Raw genomic sequence first — 22,407 nt, 5'->3', positions numbered from 1 at the left:
AATGCTGGCCGTATTGAATTGACCAGCCCAAGCTACTTGCAACCGAAGTCCAAAAACACTAACCAGCACTATTGTGAACAACATGCTTGAAACTGGGTGAGGAATTTGATCTTCTCTTTTCTATTTTACATTTAATTTCCTGGAAAAGATCCCCAAGAAGCAAAATACCTCCGAAAGGGAAGGAGGGAGATTTCCACCCCACCCTTATACTAACAGAAGTGGTGAATTAATCTTTTTATGGAGGATCAAAATATATGGAAGTGAAATAAATATAAAACCTGAAACTTAAAATTTAAATTTGGATAAATCTAAAATTGTTTTAATGGTTAAGACTCTCATTTCAAAGATAATTGATCATTTTGAAAATTGAAAAACAAATAGTTGCCAACACCTAGTGGCAGATGAAGACTATGACAGCTATGACTTTAATATAAGACTTGGCAAAATCTGGGAAAAGCTAAGCTATGTCTGTGACCTTCAAAGCTTTAACAACAAAGAACAGCTGTGAAAAAAAGACAATAATCTGGGTTGTAAACAAAGAGAGAATTATAAATTTTAGAAAAAAATCTTTTGTGAACTATTTGGATTATAAATATCTGTCTAACTGGAACTTAAAGTTATTTACAGAGAAAAGAAAGGAAGAGGAAAACTCAAATCCTTGACTATCATGGATCAGAGACATGTAGAAAGAACATATCAAGAAAACATAAATACACCACAGGAGGAGATATATAGTATACCGCAACTAATTCAAACAACAATGATTTTAAACCACAAAGAAATCCAAAACAACTTTGAAAATATAAATCAATCTATTTTCAAATTAACTCTACAACAAAAAAATTCACAGAAAACAACAACAGAGAAGGAGAAGATAAAACAGATAAATGGATATAGAATTGAGAATAGAGGTTTAAAGACGGAACTTAACAAAACAAGGAAACATGATTTAATCCTAGTGGAAAAAAATTCACAAGAATTGGAAAAAATAACTTATGCCTTAAGACTACAAAATAAATCTGAGGACAAGAAAACAGACCGGATAAAATGGAGTGTAGAGATGTCAGGAATATTGGAGAGAAAGGAAATGAAAACAGAAGCGGAGAGAAAGAAAAAGAAAAAAGTTTTCAACAAGCAAGGAAAGACAGAAGTCCAGTACAAAGACACTTCTCCTGATCTACTTTTTATATCTACAGCAACATTCACGAACATATGAAAAAAAAATTTGATTCAGCAAAATACATTGATTAAGAAAGACACTGGGCAAAAGAAAAACACTAAAGTGGAAACTAAGAAAATAGATGATGGGACTTACCAGAGTGAATACTTAAAAAAGAAACATTTGTTTGAATATGGTTAAAGAAATAGAAAGGTTTTGGAATATATATCTCTAAGAGGGATGAATTCCCTAAATATAACATAGTATGCTTTTTTCCCTTTTTTGTTCTTTCTTGATATGAGTAATATAAAAAAGTTGAAATGACTTAGATAGAGGAAATGTTTTAGATATTTAAATGTGATTGAATTTAAGAAAATTATAATGGATAAAAATATTTTGAATAAGAGTTAAAGGTCTAGATGACTAGATGTATTAAATGGAATGTTTAAAGATTAAACATATTTTTAATTATGGTTAAAAAGAACAAGAAATTTAGGAAATAAATACATATTAGCTTAGGAGGGATATATATTTTAAGTAGTATGTTATTTTCTTATGCTTCTTTACTCTTGCTTTTTTATCTTTTTTTCTACTGTTTTATCTATTTTTTTAAGAAATGTAAAAGTGTGAGATGGTTCATATGGAAAAATAGAGTTAAATTCTTAAATGTAATTAATTTTTGAGAAAATCTTAATCAGTAAGAATATCTAGAATTTGGTGGGAGAAACAAATTAAAATAAAGACTGTAACAGGATCTATGATAAGGCAATCAGAATGATTGGATAGAAAAAAAATATTATATTGATGTGATTATTTTTAGAACTATTGGGAAAAATTACATATTTAATTGTTATCTATCAAAACAATAAGAATTGTATTAACTCAATGTTTGCAAAAGAGAATATTTTGGGAAAAGAAGAAATCAACTAAAACTATTATGTGGATTATGGATTATAGAAATCAATTGTTAGTGATTGTTTTACAAATGTAACCCAGACAACACACTATTCACCAATTATTAAGTGATTTATGTTTTAAAAAATAATAAAATATATTACAAAAAATGATTCCCCATCAGCAGTTATCTATGATTTATCTAGTTCGTTCCCATCCTGAAAACATTTGAACTATGATAACTGTTTCACATATTACCGTTATTTTTTTAAAGTTCTCACTTGTCTCTTTTTGAAGATCTCATCAATTCTACCCAACAACTTTTACAATCTTCCTCTTGACACATTCACTCTTCCTTCATATACTTGTTTTGCAATTCATCCTCATTCATTCTCTCCACATGACAAAACCTCTTTAATGTACTTCTTTCATACGTATAACTCACTTTTGCATTTTTTTCACATTCATACAGCTCTCATATGATCTTGATCCTATCTTTTCTTAACATGTATACTTTTTAAGTACTTCATTCCCACACCATTCAATTTGTTTGCTTTTCCTGACATACCCAATTCATACTTTCTTATAATAATAAACAGGAACAAAATCCTAAATACAGCTCTTTTGCTTCTTTCACCTTTTAGTCAATGCAACAGATCTCTTCAGCATTTGGCCTACTTAATAGTTTTTCATCCATCTCACCACCTTTAATAAACATCTTAACTAGGAAACAGAAATTCACTTAACTGTTCTAGTTTTTTTGCCACTGGTGTCTTACCTGATATCATTCACTCTTATTTTTCCTGTCAAACACAACTATTTTGGGCTCTGGTATTTTAATCTTTAGACTGATCCTTGTTGCAACATATAATCTGTCTAATGTGAAGTTTTTTTTGTGCTCCCCAAGCATAGTTGTTTATTTGCAGACATTTCATTAACCAGTTAGGGTAATTCATTTACAATTTTTGTTATCTAGTTTAATAATGAAATGTCTATAATAACTAAGCTCAGAAAACATCAAGAACTCCAACAGTTCAACCCTGAGCAACAGATATTCCATTATATTGAATCTGTCTAATGTGTACAGTATTATAAATCATTTGAAGTCCCATTGTCATTGTCCACACACAAAAGTGTATCTACAGTCATGTCCCAGGTGCTACACTTCTATCATAATCACATTATTTATATTTAAGTAACATTAAACATCAAGGGGACAGCATATATTCTTACTCTGACAGAGTAAAACGAGATGCTTCAGGGTGAGTGTGGGCATGCTGTCACTGGCTTCTTCACTCAAATGTGTATTTTCATGAGACTGAGCAGCTAGTTCAGGAGCTCAGAAAAACATACACTTTCTTTAAGGAAGCATCATCAGATAACACATCAGCATTGTTGTGTTATTTTTGCTTTGGATCCAATTGTAACATATTAACATTTCAATTTCATTATCATTCAATACAAATCTTCAGTTTATTCCCTCCAGTATTCCCTCACTTTAGCTTCATTCAGCGTTTATTTTTGATTCCACTCATTCTGCTGGACGCTCCTTATTTAGCACTTTTAATGCACTTCCAAATCATTTTTGGAATATTTGTTTTCTTACATGCATTTTTTCTCATCTACAGGTTCTTTCCCCAAGGTTCATATCACAGTTCCCATTAGTATAACTCCCTACATTATAGTGACATTCTGTGACATATTCATTTCGCATGTCCATAGCTATATCTTCAAGCAGCTTCCATGTCCTCTTTCCTTCCCATTCATTCTGTTGTGAGATTATTTTTCTTCTACAGAAAGCAAAGATAGCATGAGGTATAACAATTAAATTTAATATTGTTCCTCTTTCACTTCTGCCTTGCTGGTTTGTCACTGGCAGAGCACAAAATTCATTGGAACATGAGTGGAACATTCTGACTTAGCAAACTGATTAGTTTCTTTGTGGGAATCAGGAGCATTAGGTATTTTCTTTCGAAATAAATTTCAGCACCAGAGGTGTGCATTATAATTATATGAGGAAGGACAATACCACTTTTACACTCTGTACCAGATAATTAAGTTAAAAATTAAGATGTAATGTTGCAATATTGCTCCCTACTAGAAACATTTGTGAATTAATGTTATGCTGAAAAATAATTTTCACAACAAATCACAACTTACTGTCTTCATGGAAATCTGTTTTCAAGTTTTTAAAACATCCTGAAAATAGTCAATTCTTGAGGGAAAAATTCCTATTAGCAGTTTTTCCTCCTTTTTCTTGGAGCTGTTTACCTAATTTGTGACATATGGGAATTTCACACCTAGTGAATATATTTTCATGTAGCTTGTGGCACGAGACTCTAATTATTAGAAGAATATACACAAGTAAGATAGATGCAACAGCTGGTGACATTTACCAATTAGAAATACAGTTCTTTAAAACACTTTATACTTTTTCTTCCCTGCCCTGTATACAGGGTAATTATCTCTGATAAATTTGTTGGAAAAAAAAAGATATTTTTTCTTTTAAATAGTTTTAGTTGGTATCTATACACGTCTGAATATACACTACTGATGCTTCAAAGAATTTATAATGGCAAAGCCTCTAGTTAAAGCTAATGAAACTATATTACCTAATTAAGATATAAAAAAATTAATGAACAATTACTTAAAATCTTTAAGTAAAAATATATCCTGTTAATTTAAAATAGTTGAGACATGCAAGGTAAATTTTAATAAACCGTTTTAGCCAGGCTAACGAACAATAATCCTCCTTTGCCTATCAATTTAGTTGGTCGTCACAGAAGAGAGGTCAATTTCATGGCCTCTGATATGTGAATGGTGCAGTGGTTGATCCTCTCCTACGTGGTTTTCAACATCTGAAGTCTAACCTAATGAAGAGAAGGATGAGGGGTGACATGATAGTAGTCTTTCAATATCTGAGGGGCTGTCACAAAGAACAAGGAGACAACCTATTCTCCAAAGTACCTGAGGGCAGGACAAGAAGAAATAGTTGGAAGAGAAAAGCAACCTAGAAGTTAGGAGGAATTTCCTGACAGTGAGAACAATTAATCAGTGGAATGATTTGCTTTCATAAGTTGTGGATGTTCCATCACTGAAGATTTTTAAGAAGAGAGTGGACAGCCATTTTCTGGAATGGTATAGAATCTCCTGCTTCAGCAGAGGGGTGGACCAGAAGACCTCCAAGGTCTCTTCCAACTCTATTATTCTGTATTCTATAGGACTGATGAAGCTCAGTTATACATTACCAAAGAAGGTTGCCCTTGCAACACAGTTAAAATCTGATCTCAGTATCTGGAGGATGTCAAGATCTGGATGGGAAGAAACAGGTTAAAGCTGAACTCAGTCAAGACCAAGTTGCTGCTAGTAGATATGAGTTCCCTGTTGATTTGGTCTTGGTGTTTGGCATTCTGTGCTTGGTTCTTTTCCTGCAGAAGTTTTTCTCCCAGTCCAGGTAACACCATCAGTGTATGGGAGAGTGAAATGTGTTGGATTTTTACTCATAATAGCTTGTCCTGTTAGTTTTGGTTGAGTTATAGTTTCTTCTTTGATAGTTCAATTACTGTATTGTTCTTTTCACATTGTATACCTAATTTCTGCTTATGGCTGTTGGGGAGGATATGTTTCTGGACTTTTCTTTCTTTCCTTGACTTTTGCTTACTCTATATATTTTAAATGGAATTCTAATGAATTTTTTTCTATATGTGTCAATTGATGGATGATTTGTCAGAATTTTGAGTTTCCAGGAATTCCCTAGCATTTTTAAATTTCAATTAACAGTTTCTAAGCTGAAATCTATATTTTGATAGATTAAGGAATTTTTATTACCGTAAATGCCGGCGTACAAGGCGACCCGGTGTATAAGACGACCCCCGTCTTTATAGCCGGGCCGCATTCCTAGAACGTCGTCTTATACACCGGAAACTACCAGTATTTCCGGCGTATAAGACGACTCGGCGTATAAGACGACCCCCGTCTTTGGCGCCGATTTCAGCACTCGCGGAAGTCGTCTTATATGCCGGCATTTACGGTATGTTTTCCAATTGCCAGATGATCACAGATGTGTTCTGCCAATTTTCCATCATAGGTATTACATTTCTTATGTTGTAAATTGTAGATGATGTCCAACATATGGGGGCTACAGTTTGAGATGAAAAATATTTATTATGAATATTTTAATCATTTTTGTATTATTGTTCTATGGATATGTATAACATTCTTTGTAAAATGCTGAAAATCAAACAACTGTAGTGCTTAAAAATCTCACTGATAATAAATATATTTGGAGGGAAATTAGTTATTTTACTGTAAAATAATATATTTTTAAACTACTGAGCAAAATATGGACAACAAAAGAACAGTTAGATGTCCAATATTCAAAAGTGTCATGAGAACATTTTAAAGAAAGTGACCGTACTGCATTCTAGTCTCTTGGACTTTGCCCCAATGCCTTGTCACTGATCATATTCCTGAATGCCAAGTCAATCCGTAGTATGGATTTCTTCATTCTCACCTTGGATGAGATGGCTAATCTGGCATGTTTCACCCAGATCTGGTTGGGTACAATTCCTCTCTTCAAAATATGGCCACCTGGATTTCAGTTGTACCAGTTGTGACCCCAGGGCAGAGGTAGAGAACTATCTATACAGATTATCCTCATTTAACCTCCATTCATTCAGTGACCAAAGTTATAACAGAGTTAAAGGAATGGTATTTATGCCTGGTCCTCAAAGTTATAGTCATTGAAGGGCCCCTGTGATCACATGATCAAAATCACATGATCAAAATTTGGGTGCTTGTTAGCTTGCCTGCATTTATGACCACTGAGTGTACTATGACTCCTCACCCGCCTATTTACTCCCATCTCTGCCTTTTTGGCTGCCCTGCAGCCCACTGTCCCTGCTGCCCCAGCTGACCTTCACTGTCTCCTTCCCACTACTGCTAATGAGGTGCACCTGCCCTGGCCTTTCATGAAGCAGTTGCTGGCCACATGACATCTTCTTCCTGAAGCTGCTTATGGCCTGAGGCCTCGTGGAGACTTACGCACTTGGCATGCTGACATGACCTCAGTGATCTCAATGCTATGTGCACACTGGCTACTAATAGGTTTCTGGATATCATTCAAGGTTGGTTGTCATCTATAAAGTCTTACATTGTACAGTGTTGAGTTACTGTAGGATTTTTGATCCCTTATTATTTTAGCCTGTCTCACAAGATCTGAACAGGTGGGTATCTCCTTGGTCCCTTCTTTTAATAAATGTCTGATGGGACCTGGAAGGAAATATTTCTTCTCTATCTTCATGGAGACCTGAATGGCCATTTGAAAGTCCTGATTCTTTTCTTGGGCCCTGAGTCAGAATGTTGGAAGCCTTTGAAAAATTCTTAGGCAGATATACGAGTGGGATCAGGCACAATTTGCTTTTAGGATTTTTTCCATTTAACATCCTGTTTGCTGTTTTAATTTGATATTACCCCCACAGAATCACACTTATGAATTTGGTAGCTGTATAAAAGGAATTATAAATGTATAAATGAAATGCACTGTATTAAATAAGTAGGCAAATAATTGGGTCCAATATTAAAATCTAGTTTAAACAAAATTTAATATTACAGAAACAAGCTTACTTCAGCTTAGACCTGGGCACTCTACTACTGGTGCATGTGCAAAGAGGGGGTTGGAAACATCATGAAAGGCAACATGCTTCAAATGATCCTTATTGAAAATGTACAGGCTTGTGTTGTCCTGCCTCTGTGTGTCCTATATATAAGTAGCTGACTAGAGTGGGTACAGGATGCTGGAATTAGATCATGGGTTTCTTCTCATGTTTCCAGTTTAATATATTACTTCTGAAAATGACAACTGTGGTAATATAACTGTGGTAATATAAACTAACATTATCCTGGACCAGACATTATCCTTACATTCTGGCTAACATAAACAAAACATTGTTTTGTCAAATCCTCCAGTTCATACTTTTTGATATGAAATAGTAAATCAGTTATCATTTGGGAATGGCTGTTTCTAGCTGAACATGTTTATAATTCTAATATCTTCTTTTGAATTTTGCCATATTTCATTCTCATAAGAATCTTATTGAATACAATAAATAATTTTCTCTTGTAAAGTTCTAAAGATGTGGAATGCACATTTGGAATCCTACAGGAAATAGTTTGGAGTAGGAGAAAGAGGCTTGTAGTGGAAAGCAAAGGATGGGAAGAGGATTAAGCTCACGTCCTGCTGTTTCTCTGTTCCAAATTTTATGTTCCTAAAGCTGCTTTTTCAAAGTGTCATTCCACACACTTGAAATTCTTTACAATGTGAGTCTTAACACCAACAAATAAATGTATCTGCTATGCATGAACCAAATTTGGCATATTCCCCAAGGACTGTATGGACTGAAACTTTGTCATATTCTTAAGAATGTTTAAAAGAATCTAATATATAATTAAGATATTTCACTTCTTTTGAATACAATGATAATGATAAACGTTTATTAACTCTACTAAGTGGGGAAGGGGATTGGTCCTGATGAGCTAAAAGGTTTCTTCAACTCTGCAGTTCTGTATGTGAGTCACATTGGCTAAGTTAGCAGGACACTGTGACTAGTGACACTGGAAGCAAACTGATATAAAGACATCTATTGGCATCAGGATCAGCCATCATCCCAAGACACTGAGCAGAAGCTCAGGGCAAAGATCTAACCGGACTGAACTGAGTCAGCACCAGAGGAGCATCTTACTTTCCTGACTTTTATATTCTAGACATTTTATGCAACTTCATAATAATAAACTGTACAACTGTTTATGCGGCTTAAGACAGCGCATATATTATTAGCAGCATTGACTAGAAATTTTGGGAGTTGTGTGAACCCAATAGATTTGATTGCTAAAAATATCTAACTTAATTTGTCACAAATGCTCAACAGTATTAATGGGTAACACTGTTATAATATTAGCCCAAGGGCATTTTTGTACCCTAAAAGAATCAACATTTGCATGATATTTTTAAAAGATTAGGGACCAGTGTTATGCTATCCAAAATGGAAAGTACCATTTTGCTTGGTAAACATCTGATAAATAAATGCCAGATTTCAAGAGCAGGCTACAGCTTTTTGTTTGCTTGTTTTTGGTGGAATTTGGTGTTCATGGAAGGAGTCATTGCTTTCAGATTGATCATACCCACCTGCCAACACTGTACAGACCTAAATGTAAAAAACTGTGAAGCACGAATAGAATACAAGGAAATGAAATTTTGTAACAGGGATATGATTTGATAGGTAACACAGATAACCAAGTGCACTAGCAAGAGGAAAAAAAGAAAGAGAAGAGTTTAAAACAAGGAAATTAACAGCAGTAGATCCTTTCTCGAGGTTAATCACTTGTTAACCTGATGAGATGAACAGTATTTACAAAGAGAGAGGCAGAAAATTTCTGGTTAATTATATATTGCTTCTGGGGCTCTTACTTCCTGTGGCTTCACCTAATCCTGCAGGTGTGGACCGTCCCTTCCCATTCAGTGGTGAGGGGAGGGGGGTCTTTTCTATACAGCTTTCCTCTGGCCCTGCAAGCAACAGATTTAAATACAGAAGGACATACTGAACCTTTTTACTGAATGTTAACAATATAAGAAAAGGGCATGTTGCTTTTTTTTTTTTTAATGAAGAAGATTCCCAATGCTCAAATATACGCGTTAAACAATTACCTTAGCACACAAAACAGCTACTTCATATTTCATTAAACTAGAATACAAAATGTTTTTTTCCTCAGAATTATTCAGCAAAGTCACTGACACTTCTTTGAATATAAGCTATTTTGTAGTCATTTAAATAGATTCAAGCTGCTATAAGAATGTGGCTATAGAATGAGTCCAAATATATAGCATGTAAAAATCTTAATTAGTTGAAATAATGAGAAAAATAATAATTGGAACAGTAGACTTTGCTTAGGTTTTACAGTGGCTAGATAATTTCATGAATTTCTGTAATTTAACACTGCCTGCTTTAAGTTTCTGGCTTCAGTGTTATTGGTAGGCAGATATCAAATATTCATTTTGCTCATCACATCTGATCTTGGAAGATAGTTTCTTCTGGGCTGTTTTTTTACAGGGATATTTTTCTCACTTTATTACACCCATTTTGTTGAACACGTCAGGCAAAGTTGAATTTGATTTTTTTTTACCTGACCATTTGTCAGGTTAACATTCAGACATTTCTACTAGAGTGGTCAAATTCTGTTCCTCCGCCTGAATAACAATTGACTAAAACATCAATTAGTCAATTAGCGAAGGTACTCAGTTAAGATGCTGAGTAAATTGATTTAATTATTATCTTAATGGTTTACCCAAATGTGAAATAGTTTCCTTACCAAATGTATACCATTGTGAGCATCCAGATCATCAAAAAGAGTTGAAGCATAAGACACATACTTGAGCTGGTGTGAATGATTTGAAACAAACTGATTAACTGGTCTTTCTGCTATATTATATTTTAAATGTGAAGGATTTGTCATGGAAAATATTATCATATATGCAAATATTACTTCTCATCTTAAGAAAAACCATTTCAAAAGGAAACATGATTAGTTAATGTTATCATAGTTTGGATTTTTCTTTTTTCTTTTAAGCAGAGTATATGAACTATACATTTGTACATCCAAATTTAGTTAATTTTCAGAAAAATCCAGACATAGAGATATTTTAAATTCTGAAGGGAATTTAAAATCTAAACAAGAAATGGAAAATCAGGGTATCAATCTATCATGGTGGGCACATTTACAAATGCAGGTTAGATATGATAAAGATGTTAAACTGTATGGATTTTACAAGGAGCAAACTTTGTTGATAAGATATTATTAACCCAATTAAGAAAATTTATAATTTTTTATTAAATTTGAAAATGGAAAGCGAACAAGTTAAAGAAACAATGTTAAGATGGGCAAATTTTTTTGGATACAAAATTAGAATTAGAATTAGAAAAATGGCAACATTTGTGGGAAAGAAATTATAAACTGACAATGTCAACTTCTTATAAAGAAAACTTATATAAAATGTTTTATTAGAAAAATGGCAACATTTGTGGGAAAGAAATTATAAACTGACAATGTCAACTTCTTATAAAGAAAACTTATATAAAATGTTTTATTAGAAAAATGGCAACATTTGTGGGAAAGAAATTATAAACTGACAATGTCAACTTCTTATAAAGAAAACTTATATAAAATGTTTTATCGATGGCACTTGCCACCAGCAAGATTAGCAAAAATGTATAAAAACATGTCAGATAGATGTTGGAAATGCAAACATAAGTCAGGTACGTATTACCATGTTTGGTGGACATGTGCCAAACCAAAGAGTTATTGGAAAAAAATACATGCCTGGCTAGAAAAGATGTTGGGAGAATACATAGATTTTAAACCTGAACTTTTTTTATTAGGTATAATGCCAGAAAGGACTGATAAACAAAGCATATATTTGATTCTGCATGTTACAACAGCGGCATGAATTATATTCGCGCAGTATTGGAAAAATGAAGAAATACCATCAGATGAAGAAATAATTAAAAATATACTAGAATGTGCAGAGATGGATAGATTGACTCTTAGGCTGAAAGAAAAAGAAAAAATGAAATATTATCAAACTTGGGACTTATTTTATCGATGGCTAGAAGAAAGAATAAAAGATTAGGAATTAAATATGTACTAGTGAATGTAAACTCAGACAGCACGTTTATTGAACAAATGCTATTGAATGTATGAAAAAAATCAATAAAAATCTTTTTTAAAAAAGAAATATAATACAGGTTTTCTTGATTTTGTTTTCTCTTCAGACCATTTTTCCTCCTCTTAAAACTTTCAAGACATTTTAGTTCTTTGTTTAACATACACATACGTAGATACATACATACACATAGACAGTAACTTGCATTCACTAGGGAGACAAAATAAAAAGAATTTGCATTTTCAATTAAATAGATAGCACCTAAAATTTCTTCTATTTTCATGAAATCTAACAATATTCCTTGTTTATAAAGAAATAAAAATCATGACTTGCATCTGTTCCAGATTAGAAACCCATTTTTCTATTAGGGCTATGCTGTGTCTTTGATAAAGAAATAAGAGGAAAAGAAAGGCTAGGAAAGATATGTAAAACTTATCACAAGCTCAATGCATTTATTTTGTGGATTGATTTATTATTTTAGAACATTCAGTAATGCTTTTATACCATAAAAGGTGGTATTCAAGAAAAATCCTTAAATTATTGGCTTTCTTGAAAAGGACGTCCCAAACTTGTTTATCAACTTGCTTAAGTATGCAAGAAATAATTGACATGGTACAGACCTTGAGATTAGATAAAAGGTATAATAGATAAAAGTCAAGGAAACAGATCATTGAACAAGCAGTTTCTAAATATCCAGATTCTCAGGTGACAATAATTGAAACTGTTCTCTCAGATGTTTTCATATTATGTACAAACTTGCCATAGCAGGCCTCGGAAGTTCTAAGACCCTTTTGAAGGTGAAAAATAAGAGAGTTTCTCTGCTCTGATTGCCAAAATTATGTCCCAAACTTAGCATTGTTGGTATGAAATTTATATAATAAACCTACTTATTTCATTTTCTCAATGAGCCAAAGAGTCAGTGCAATTCTGCAAGACAGTGAACAGAAATGATTATTTCACAGTAAGATCAAGACACAGACAGAAGCATCAATCATTCCTGTTCATTTATGTTCATTTACAATCTAGCCATAATCCAGGAGAATTAAATCTCCAAAAGAAAGTTACAAATTTCTGGATGCGTATCAAGTTAATAATTCCTACATCCCCACAGAGCGAACAAACTATTACTAGTCCTTTATGAGAAAACTGACAGGAGTGCTATTAAGACAGAAATGGATATAGATGCTACTCTCAACATAAATGAATGCCTATTGATTGCCTCCAAGATAAGCCTAAATGTCAATAAATAAATGTTAAATAAATATGTACAGTTTTGATGAAACAGTAAGTCATGAAGAGTATTATTTGCTAAACTATGTTTTAAAAAAGACAAATTAAAATAGTTAATTAAGGACTGATTTGGAAAATATATTAATGCTTTGCTCCAAATTAATATTGTAAATTGTATTCTTAAACACAAAAGTTAAAAATATGCACTTACTAGAGTGACAAGAAATGGTTGTCTATCCTTTTCCACTGATGCTGTTCAAATCCTGATTAGGGCAACTTCTTATTCAAAAAGAATTGTTGGATCCCAACCATATACAGCATATTTGCACTGACCTTACATAATATGACCACATGACCCAACATAAAAAGATCACATTCATGTGTGTGCACATGACTGTGACGAAATGATGTATGAACTCTTTACAGAATCTGATAGCTGAGCTACAGAGTATAAAACTGTCATCAATAGACATAGACATAAATAACATCTACATATTATTCAAAAGAGACACCCAAACCAAAAAGGAAACAAAAAGATCAAAACACTTTCCCATCAGCAATCAACATCCAGGTTAGCACGGATTAACCACCAAGATTGACATCAGACCAACAACCAAATAAACAATACCCCACTCAAGGAACTGCCAAACAAGTTAACAGTAAACAGCCCAACCAAAGAACCTTAAGACCACTCCCACCAACACTGACAGGGTAAATCACTAGAATATAAATTGAGAGCAAATCGCATATCTTACTAGCACATGATGTTACCTACTTTTGGTAATGAAACATCTGCAAGAAAACAACCAAGCTCAGAGAGCACCAAGTACCCCTCAATCCAATCTGAATTGTGAAGTACTATATACATAGGTTTTTTCAAATTCTCTCTTCATTTGATCCATTGCTGCATTTCTCTGCAATATATTTTGCAGAGAATATTTTTTCCTCTTTCCTCATGTAACTATTATTTGCTGCTTTTAATTTCCCAATGCCCACAAAGAAGAATTTGATACAAGTGATACTTAAGGACTGCTCTTTTCTGGACCCTGTATATATAAAGCAGTGGAGTAGAATGTCCCTGAAATTCTGAAGCATTGTAGAATCATTGTTATATCCTAACTAATTATATCATAGCTGGGCAATACAATGTAGTAGTTAAGGTTTTAAGCTAGGATCAGGAGACACAGTTAATAACTTGCTACAGCATACTAAAAAGCAGAAAATCACCCTACCAACAAAAGTATGTATAGTCAAGGCCATGGTTTTCCCAGTTGCAATGTATGGCTGTGAAAGTTGGACCATAAGAAAGGCTGAGCGCAAAAGAATCGAGGCCTTTGAACTATGGTGCTGGAGAAGACTCCTGCGAGTCCCCTGGGCTGCAAGGCAACCAAACCAGTCAATCCTAGAGGAGATCAACCTTGACTGCTTTTTAGAAGGCCAGATCCTGAAGTTGAAACTCAAGTACTTTGGCTACCTAATGAGAAGGAAGGACTCACTGGAGAAGAGCCTGATGCTGGGAAAAATTGAGGGCAATAAAAGAAGGGGACGACAGAGAATGAGGTGGCTGGATGGAGTCACTGAAGCAGTAGGTGTGAGCTTAAATGGACTCCAGAAGATGGTAGAGGACAGGAAGGCCTGGAGGAACATTGTCCATGGGGTCACGATGGGTTGGACATGACTTCGCAGCTAATAACAACAACAACATAAACATCCAGTGCAGGTCATAGTGTACCAACCCTTATCAAAGAAAGCCGATAAGCAAACTTTTTATGACCCCCCCCGCCCCATTTCCAGGAGAAACAAATTCCTGCTTCCTTTTCTTGGAAAGTGACCTAGATCTTGGACTCCGCTTCCCCTCACCACACTTGATGTTGCTGCTTTCAGAAAGCAAATGTTGTGTAGTGTTTTTGGTACTAGACAATGAACAAGGAGATGCAGATTCTAATTTCCTCTTAGGCATGGAAGCCAACTGGGTAACCTTGGACCAGTCATTCCTTCCAGCCCTAACTGTTATCAGGGTGAAAGTAAGCGCAGTATAAAACAGGTGGATCTTGTAACTAAGCAGAACAAATGCTAAGAACAACATATAGTTGCTTTCAGCTGCCTTTACTTTCAATGCAAACCTAAAGCTTGACTTCTACCAGCTTTGATCATGGAGCTACTCTGACCTTTGACTCCAGCCTGAGATTTTGTTCAACATATATCTGATCCATTTGAAGAGGTGGCCAGTGCCATGGGCCACAGAGCTTGATATCCTAAAAGGACTGATTGTACCATCTCAAAATAACAATGAGGCCAACATAGTTTTACACTGAAGAAACAATAGATTGATCTGCATGATTGAACATGGAGTTTGACAAAATGGCATACCATCATTGATAAAAAAAAGTTTTCAAAATGGCATCTTACAATATCTAATGTACCCAGAACTTCGACTCTATGAATTGGAACTTGAAATAAAACAGGACTAGAAAAAGAAAAGCTGGGTCAGAAAACAGGAAACACAGGTTTGCAAATAATAGTTCAACCTAGAGGTAGGAAAAAAGCTTTACTATTTAAAATTGTATAAATATGTTTTATAATATAAAAATGACATTTTCCTAATTTGAAGCCCTTCTAGTTTATGTATTTGGCTACATAACACTGAGTTTAATAACAGTAAGTCCCAGAATTGTCCAAAAGAGGTTTAGGCAAGGGAAAAAGGTAGGTAAATTCAGAAAAACTTTCTACAAATTCTTTTTATACTGTGTCATTCATAGTTTATTCTTGATATTGTAAAATACAACATAAAAAAAAGAGTATGACTACAAATTGAAAAGAAATATCTATTTGGAACAGGATATATACATCTTGATATTTTTAGTGCTTGAAAAATATGAGCTCTACACTTGGAGAACTTCATACAGTATGCTCATTTAATGCAACAGGGATACCTAAAAATTTTTTGTCATAGAACGCCCAGAACGGAGTTCCGGCACCTTTTTTGGATGGAACCTTGTAGGATAGGCCAGGCAGGTTGTATGATGTGTGTGAGTTGCGGCACCTTTTTTTTTTTCACAAAAAAAGCACTGTGTGTGTGTGTGTACACACACAAACACACACACACACACACACACACAGATATTCATGGACATAGAATATAATTATAAACTGTTCACTTTCATAAAAACTCTAGTGAGCTAAACCTAGGAACAATTACGCCCAAATGACAAATTTCCCCCCATGACACAGTTTCTAGGTTACAATCCTCACTCCTGCACAACTGAAAAAGTACACTGAGAGTAATCTGAATTTCAAAGCTTTGCTTTGAGACTTCGTAGTAGCTTAAGGGAAATGAAATGCCCTCTAGGGGCAAGAGTGATCTGCTTAAATACATGATGTGTAACTATAATCAACCTTTAAAAGAAAATGCAATGATAATACATGAAAAAGTACACAGAGTAGAAAGCAATTTATTGCATTCATATTTAAAAGAAAAATACTTACAGGAACATCAACATATTTTGCAGCTGCTTTTACCTTTAGAAAATGTAAAAGTAGAAAATAAATATCACTTGGTATTACAGCTATTAATGGATTTTTCAAATCGTTAATCAATAGTTGTACTTACAGTGAATGAAAGAATTGATGAGAAGAAAGTGCCTTCATCATACCTTGATAATTTAGAGAGCACACCTTCTAGCACTGCAACAAACTATATTAAGAAACACAGTATAAGAGATTGACCTTTATTGTCAATTTTACTATGAGCACACTGACCCACATTAAAAATGAACTCTCTGTTGCCTGCTCTCAAAACAAAGTATATATCTACCCATACACATACTTAACACACATATACACATGCTACACACACACACACACCTACCCCTATATATATATATATATATATATATATATATATATATATATACACATACATATATACATATACATATTTATTTATTTATTTATGAGACTTATATACCACTTTAAGCGCAAGCACTCTCTAAGCGGTGTACACCAGTAAGCAATGTATATATATATTTACATTGCCCCCAACAATCTGGGTCCTCATTTTACCTACCCTGGAAGGATGGAAGGCTGAGTCAACCTTGAGCCGGTGAGATTTGAACCGCTGACCTGCTGAACACAGTCAGCTAAAGTGGCCTGCAGTACTGCACCCTAACTGCTGCGCCACCTCGGCTCAGTTAATCACTGTCCATTTTGAATACATAGCGGAAAGAGGAAACTTGAGAGTTTACAAGGTTGATGCTACGTGGAACAAAACTGTGACTGAATCTGGATGTTCTGCTTCGGATACAAAGCCTCCTGTGTAGCATCCCAGACAATACTGCGGACTCTGCTCAAGCATCACTTATATGCTATGTTCTGGATAGAAGGAGGTGAACTTCCAATAATTGTTTGTGCTATATTTGTAATGTGTAAAAGGTTTTGAAATTACTTTAAACAGCTACAGAAGGCTGAGGAGAGGGGAGATCTTTCCTTTATGGTTTATATATTGTGCCAGACAATACCCACTTCCAAATCCTTAGTTAGATGTATGGAGTACTTGATGCTTTCTGAACTTGGTTGTTTGCCTGTAGACATTTCATTACTGAATTAGGTAACATCATCTGTGTGAGTGTGGAGCTTGCTCCCATTTATAGATAGTAGCCAGTTTTGGTGATGAAAATTCCTTAATCTCACAACACCTGGACAGATTCAACTACAGTAGCATCTTAAAGAAAAGTAAAAGTTTGCTCTGTCCAGTTGTGTCTGACTCTAGGGGGCAGTGCTCATCTCCTTTTCTTAGCCAAGGGGGCTGGTATTGTCCTGTATCCAGCATGACTATATGTTGAAGTGCATAAAATGCTGTTATCTTCCCACTGAAATGGTACCTATTAATCTACTTGTATTTGCATGCTTTTGAACTGCTAGATTGGCAGAAGCTGAGGCAAGTAATGAGAACTCACCCTGTCGCGCAGCACTTGAGTCTCAACTCTGGGCAGTCAGCTTTCCAGCTGATAAGCTCAGTATCTTTAACCATTGTGCCTCCCCCCAATAAGCATCCTAGGCCGAAACAAATTAAAAAATGATAGGGAATTTCTAGAAGCTTGATATTTAACCAAATTAGATATTAATCGGCACATAGAAGATAAACCATATTTACATACCATTCAAAAGAGACAATAAAAAAAGCCAAGAGGGAAACAAAAAGATCAGAACACTCCCTCTCCAGCAACTTTACACCCAGATGAGCAGGGATTAACACCAGGCAAACCATCAAATAAAAAACAATACCTACTATTTCAGTGATATTAATTTTAAGCACCAGTAAACCTAGATCCAACACGATGCAAATTAAACATGTAAATAATTTCTTAACTTCTTAGATTACTTTTATGAGTATACAAAGCAGACAGCACAAAACAATTTTGATGAGAGAATCCATTGGAAGTTAGACAACTATAAGAAATTTGAATTACTGTAATAATACCCACAACTAAGGAAATTCCTGCTTTGGTTGGTCACTTTCATCATTTGGTGAATATTTAATTATCTTGTCCCACAATCACACAGTTGGAATTGGGTAGCCTTATAAATCTTGCAATAAATAAATGTAAAAGTACTAATTGCACAATTGGAAAAACTTCACTACTGAACATATTAATCATGCATGTTTTTTGAAAAAAAAATATGTAACCCTTTTTATGTAACTCTTTTTCTTTGTGTTATTGTATAATGTTATATTGCATTGATTTCAATAGTAGCCAGCTCTATTTAATGACTCATAAACATTAAAAGAAGCAATACTTCTACATAGAATAAATCTATTCAAGTAATGCTGTTGTGAAACTGTTATGGCTCTTCTGTTACAAGATTATAATAGCTATAGCAAAACCAAAGGAGAATACAGCATTCTGGGCTCCCTTCTTAGTAACTTTGCTTTTACTGAATAAATGTGAACAATATAGAACAAATGGCTAATTGCAAAGGGAGAATCCTCAAACTCTGTCAAGGTTGTGTATGTATCTTTCATTCAATTTCATTGAATTTCAGCTTTCATGAATTCTATCAAGCAAATGTTAAAAGTTATTAGAAACTTTTGATGGCCCATGTTTTCCATTTTAACAAATAAAATTACCATGCAGTAGTCTTCTCCAATCTGATCTTGTCCAGTCACTACCATTCCTAACAGCCTTTGACATTACACTATCTGAAGATTAGTTCAACTATAGACTAATAGATATGGAAAGAACCAGATTGTAAAAACAGACAATTTCAGAGCATATTATTGACTCCATATTTCTGTGATTGGAAGGTTGCTATTAATGTTCACCATGTAGATGAATCACTATTTATTTATAAACTATTCTATATACCACAATGAAGCATTGAACACAACAATGTGTGTATATACGTATCTGTGTGTGTATGCATAATAAAATAAAATAAAATAAAATTAGGGTGAAATTAGGAACTAATTAGGAATTAGGAACTGAAGTTTGTTTAGCAGAATAGTCAAAAGGGAAGAAACAAAAATGCGCTATTCAATAGATTTTTTTTCAGCACTGTATGTTTCTTCATGAAATCTCTTTCATTGTTGTTCATGTTCTTTACTGGTAATTTCTTGATTGAAATATTGTTTACACCTTGATTGTGGGTCTAGTATTAACTTTGGTGTTAAATTCTGCTTATCTGGGTGTTATTTGCTGGAGAGGAGATGTTTATCCCAATATCCCAATCAAGGAACTGCCAACTCTGACAAACAAGCTAACAGTAAACAACAGTCTAATCAAGGAACCACCAAGAACACTTCCACTAGCACTAAGAGGGCAGCCACAAGTACATAAACTGAAAGCACACCCCATTCCTTTCTAGCACTGATGATTTTACTCAGTTTGGTAATGAAACATCTGCAAGAAAGCAACCAAGTTTGAAGAGCATCAAGCATCCCACAAAACTCTTAATTAAAATAGAACTATTTATACTTTTCTCTTTTGAGTACAAAATATTAAGAGGAATTATATTATGCCTTTCTTATTTCCTTTTTGCAATATATATATATATATATATATATATATATATATATATATATATATATATATATATATATATATATATATATGCATATATGTTCAATGATGCAATCTTCGATCTCCGGGAAGAGTATACTCCAGTTATTTATTGTTAAAACCACATTTAAAACAATAAAAACAGTTATATACAAAAATTAAAACAACTTAGCTTTCGCTGGTCCTCTGCCAGCGTCCTCAGAGTGGGGCTTAGGGGGTGGGAAGTTCTTTTTATCCCCTTGCTGATCCAATTGCTGATCCAATTGCCTACTCATATATATATATATATGTTTTCTGAGGTTTTCGCGGGTGTTTGTATGTAGGTCTTTGGTTGTTCGGGTTTTCTCCCGCGTAAAATTGGAAGTGTCTTGGCGACGTTTCGACGAAGTCCCATTCGTCATCTTCAGGCTGGTGTTTTCAGCTTCGTGCTTCGAGCAGCAATGTGTGGTCTTAGCTGTTTCTTCTTTTTAACTGCCAGTGGGGGTATGAACTGATTGGGTGGGAGCTTGGCTGTGTTCTGATTGGGTGGAGGTGTGTTCTGATTGGTTAGGGGCGTGGCTGTGCTCTGATTGGCTGGGGGGTTGGTTGTGCTCTGATTGGCTGGGGGAGTGTTCTGTTTGGTTGTGCTCAGGTTAGTCTGAGTTGCAGGGGGGTTTAAGATTTTGGGCTGCCTTGCTATTTTTTGGCTTCGCATTCGTGATCGTGCCTCATCTTCATGGAGGGTGTCAGTTTGCTTCATGTATGGATTGGAGGGGTTTAAAGTGGCTAATGATGCAGCTGTGGTCTGGCTTCTGGTTTGTGGTCGTGCCTCATCATCAGTGTGGCTTTGGGTTCGCTTTTTGCGTGGATGTGTGGTGGTGACATCCTGTGTGGTTTTGTGAGTGTGGGTCTGGTGTCATTTTTTGTGTTAGGGAGTCGTTTGTCAATAAGGGCGGGTTTCCAAATGGCTGGTAGGCGGGAGGTATCATCTCGTTTGTTCATGCTGTGTGGGCGTTTTTCTATCTCGATGGCTTCTCTGATTATTCTGTTATTAAAATGTTCACTTTTGGCAATGGTTCTGGTATTTTTAAAGTCAATTTCATGTCCTGTGGCTTTAAAGTGTTGGACCAGGGAAGATGTTGGTTCCTCTTTTTTCACTGAGTGCTTATGTTCTTCAATGCGTGCACTTACTCTTCTGTTGGTTTGTCCGATGTATGTGTTGGGACAAGTGGTGCATGGGATTTCGTATACTCCTTGATTTTTAATTCAATTTTATCTTTGGGGTTTCTAAGGATGGTGGATATTTTTCTGTTTGTGCAGAATGCTGTTTTGATGTTGTGTTTATGGAGGATCTTACTGATTCTGTCTGTGGTGCCTTTTATGTATGGGAGGAGGGCTTTGCTGTTTTCTTGTTCTTTCTCTTGGATTTTAGTGGGGGTTTCTGTTTGGATTAGGTTTGTAATCTTATTTCTTTGGAATCCATTGGATGTTAGTACATTGGTGAGAGTGTGTAGTTCAGTTTTTAGGTGTTGTTCGTCAGCTAAGCGTTTTGTTCTGGAGATGATTGTCTTGGCTACAGAGTTGATCTGTGCTGGGTGGTGGTGTGAGAGAGCATGCAGATAGCGGTTTATGTGTGTTTTCTTCTGGTAGATGGTGTGTCCTAGGGAGCCATTGGATTTCTTGTAGACTAAGACATCCAGGAAGGGAAGTTGGTTGTTAGCGTCTGTTTCCATGGTGAACTATATTTTGGGGTGTAGGCTGTTGAGGTGTGTGAGGAAGTTGTCCAGTTTTTCTTTCCCATGTGGCCAGATTATGAAGGTGTCGTCTATGTATCTGAGCCAGAGTTTGGCTTTGTGATCAGATTTTTCTAGAGCTTGGGTTTCAAAGTGTTCATGTAGAGGTTTGCAATGACAGGTGAGAGGGGTGATCCCATGGGTGCTCCTTCTGTTTGTTTGTATTTTTGTCCATTATAGATGAAGTATGTGTTGGATAGGCAGTGGTTGGTCGAAATGTCGCCAAGACACTTCCAATTTTACGCAGAGAAAACCCGAATAACCAAAGACCTACATATATATATATTTATATATATATATATATATATATATATATATATATATATATATATATATATATAAAACCAAAGACCTACATATATATATATATTAGATATATATATCTAAAATAAAATGAACACCAAGGTATTGATTAAAACTATAAGAGTTTAATTTAAAAACGCCAAGCTTTCGCCGTCATCTGCCGGCATCATCAGGGCTGGACCGTCAGGGTGTGAGAGAGTCATTTTATAGGCAGGCCGGAGTCTGCACTCGGCTCCTCGATCTCGTCACCGGACCCAATTGGTTGAATTGTGCTCC

General features: G+C 34.9%; 1 protein-coding gene across 10 annotated transcripts in view; it reads right to left on the bottom strand.

The window, feature by feature from the left end:
* The window catches only part of CADPS2 (calcium dependent secretion activator 2), a 387,552-nt gene that overhangs the window by 29,797 nt on the left and 335,348 nt on the right, over positions 1-22,407 (bottom strand). For all 10 annotated transcript variants that reach the window (XM_039328305.1, XM_039328306.1, XM_039328308.1 and 7 more), the window contains 2 exons: positions 16,609-16,692; positions 16,485-16,517 (listed from right to left, as the gene is read on the bottom strand). In XM_039328305.1, coding sequence (XP_039184239.1) covers positions 16,485-16,517; positions 16,609-16,692 — 117 coding nt within the window. The remainder of the gene's footprint in view (positions 1-16,484; positions 16,518-16,608; positions 16,693-22,407) is intronic.

The sequence above is a fragment of the Crotalus tigris genome, unplaced genomic scaffold, assembly GCF_016545835.1.
Source record: "Crotalus tigris isolate CLP2741 ecotype Arizona unplaced genomic scaffold, ASM1654583v1 scf7180000024375.2447938, whole genome shotgun sequence".
In the NCBI taxonomy this organism is placed as follows: Eukaryota; Metazoa; Chordata; class Lepidosauria; order Squamata; family Viperidae; genus Crotalus; species Crotalus tigris.
Note: the sequence above shows the minus strand (reverse complement) of the source record. Positions and strands in the feature narration are given on the sequence as shown.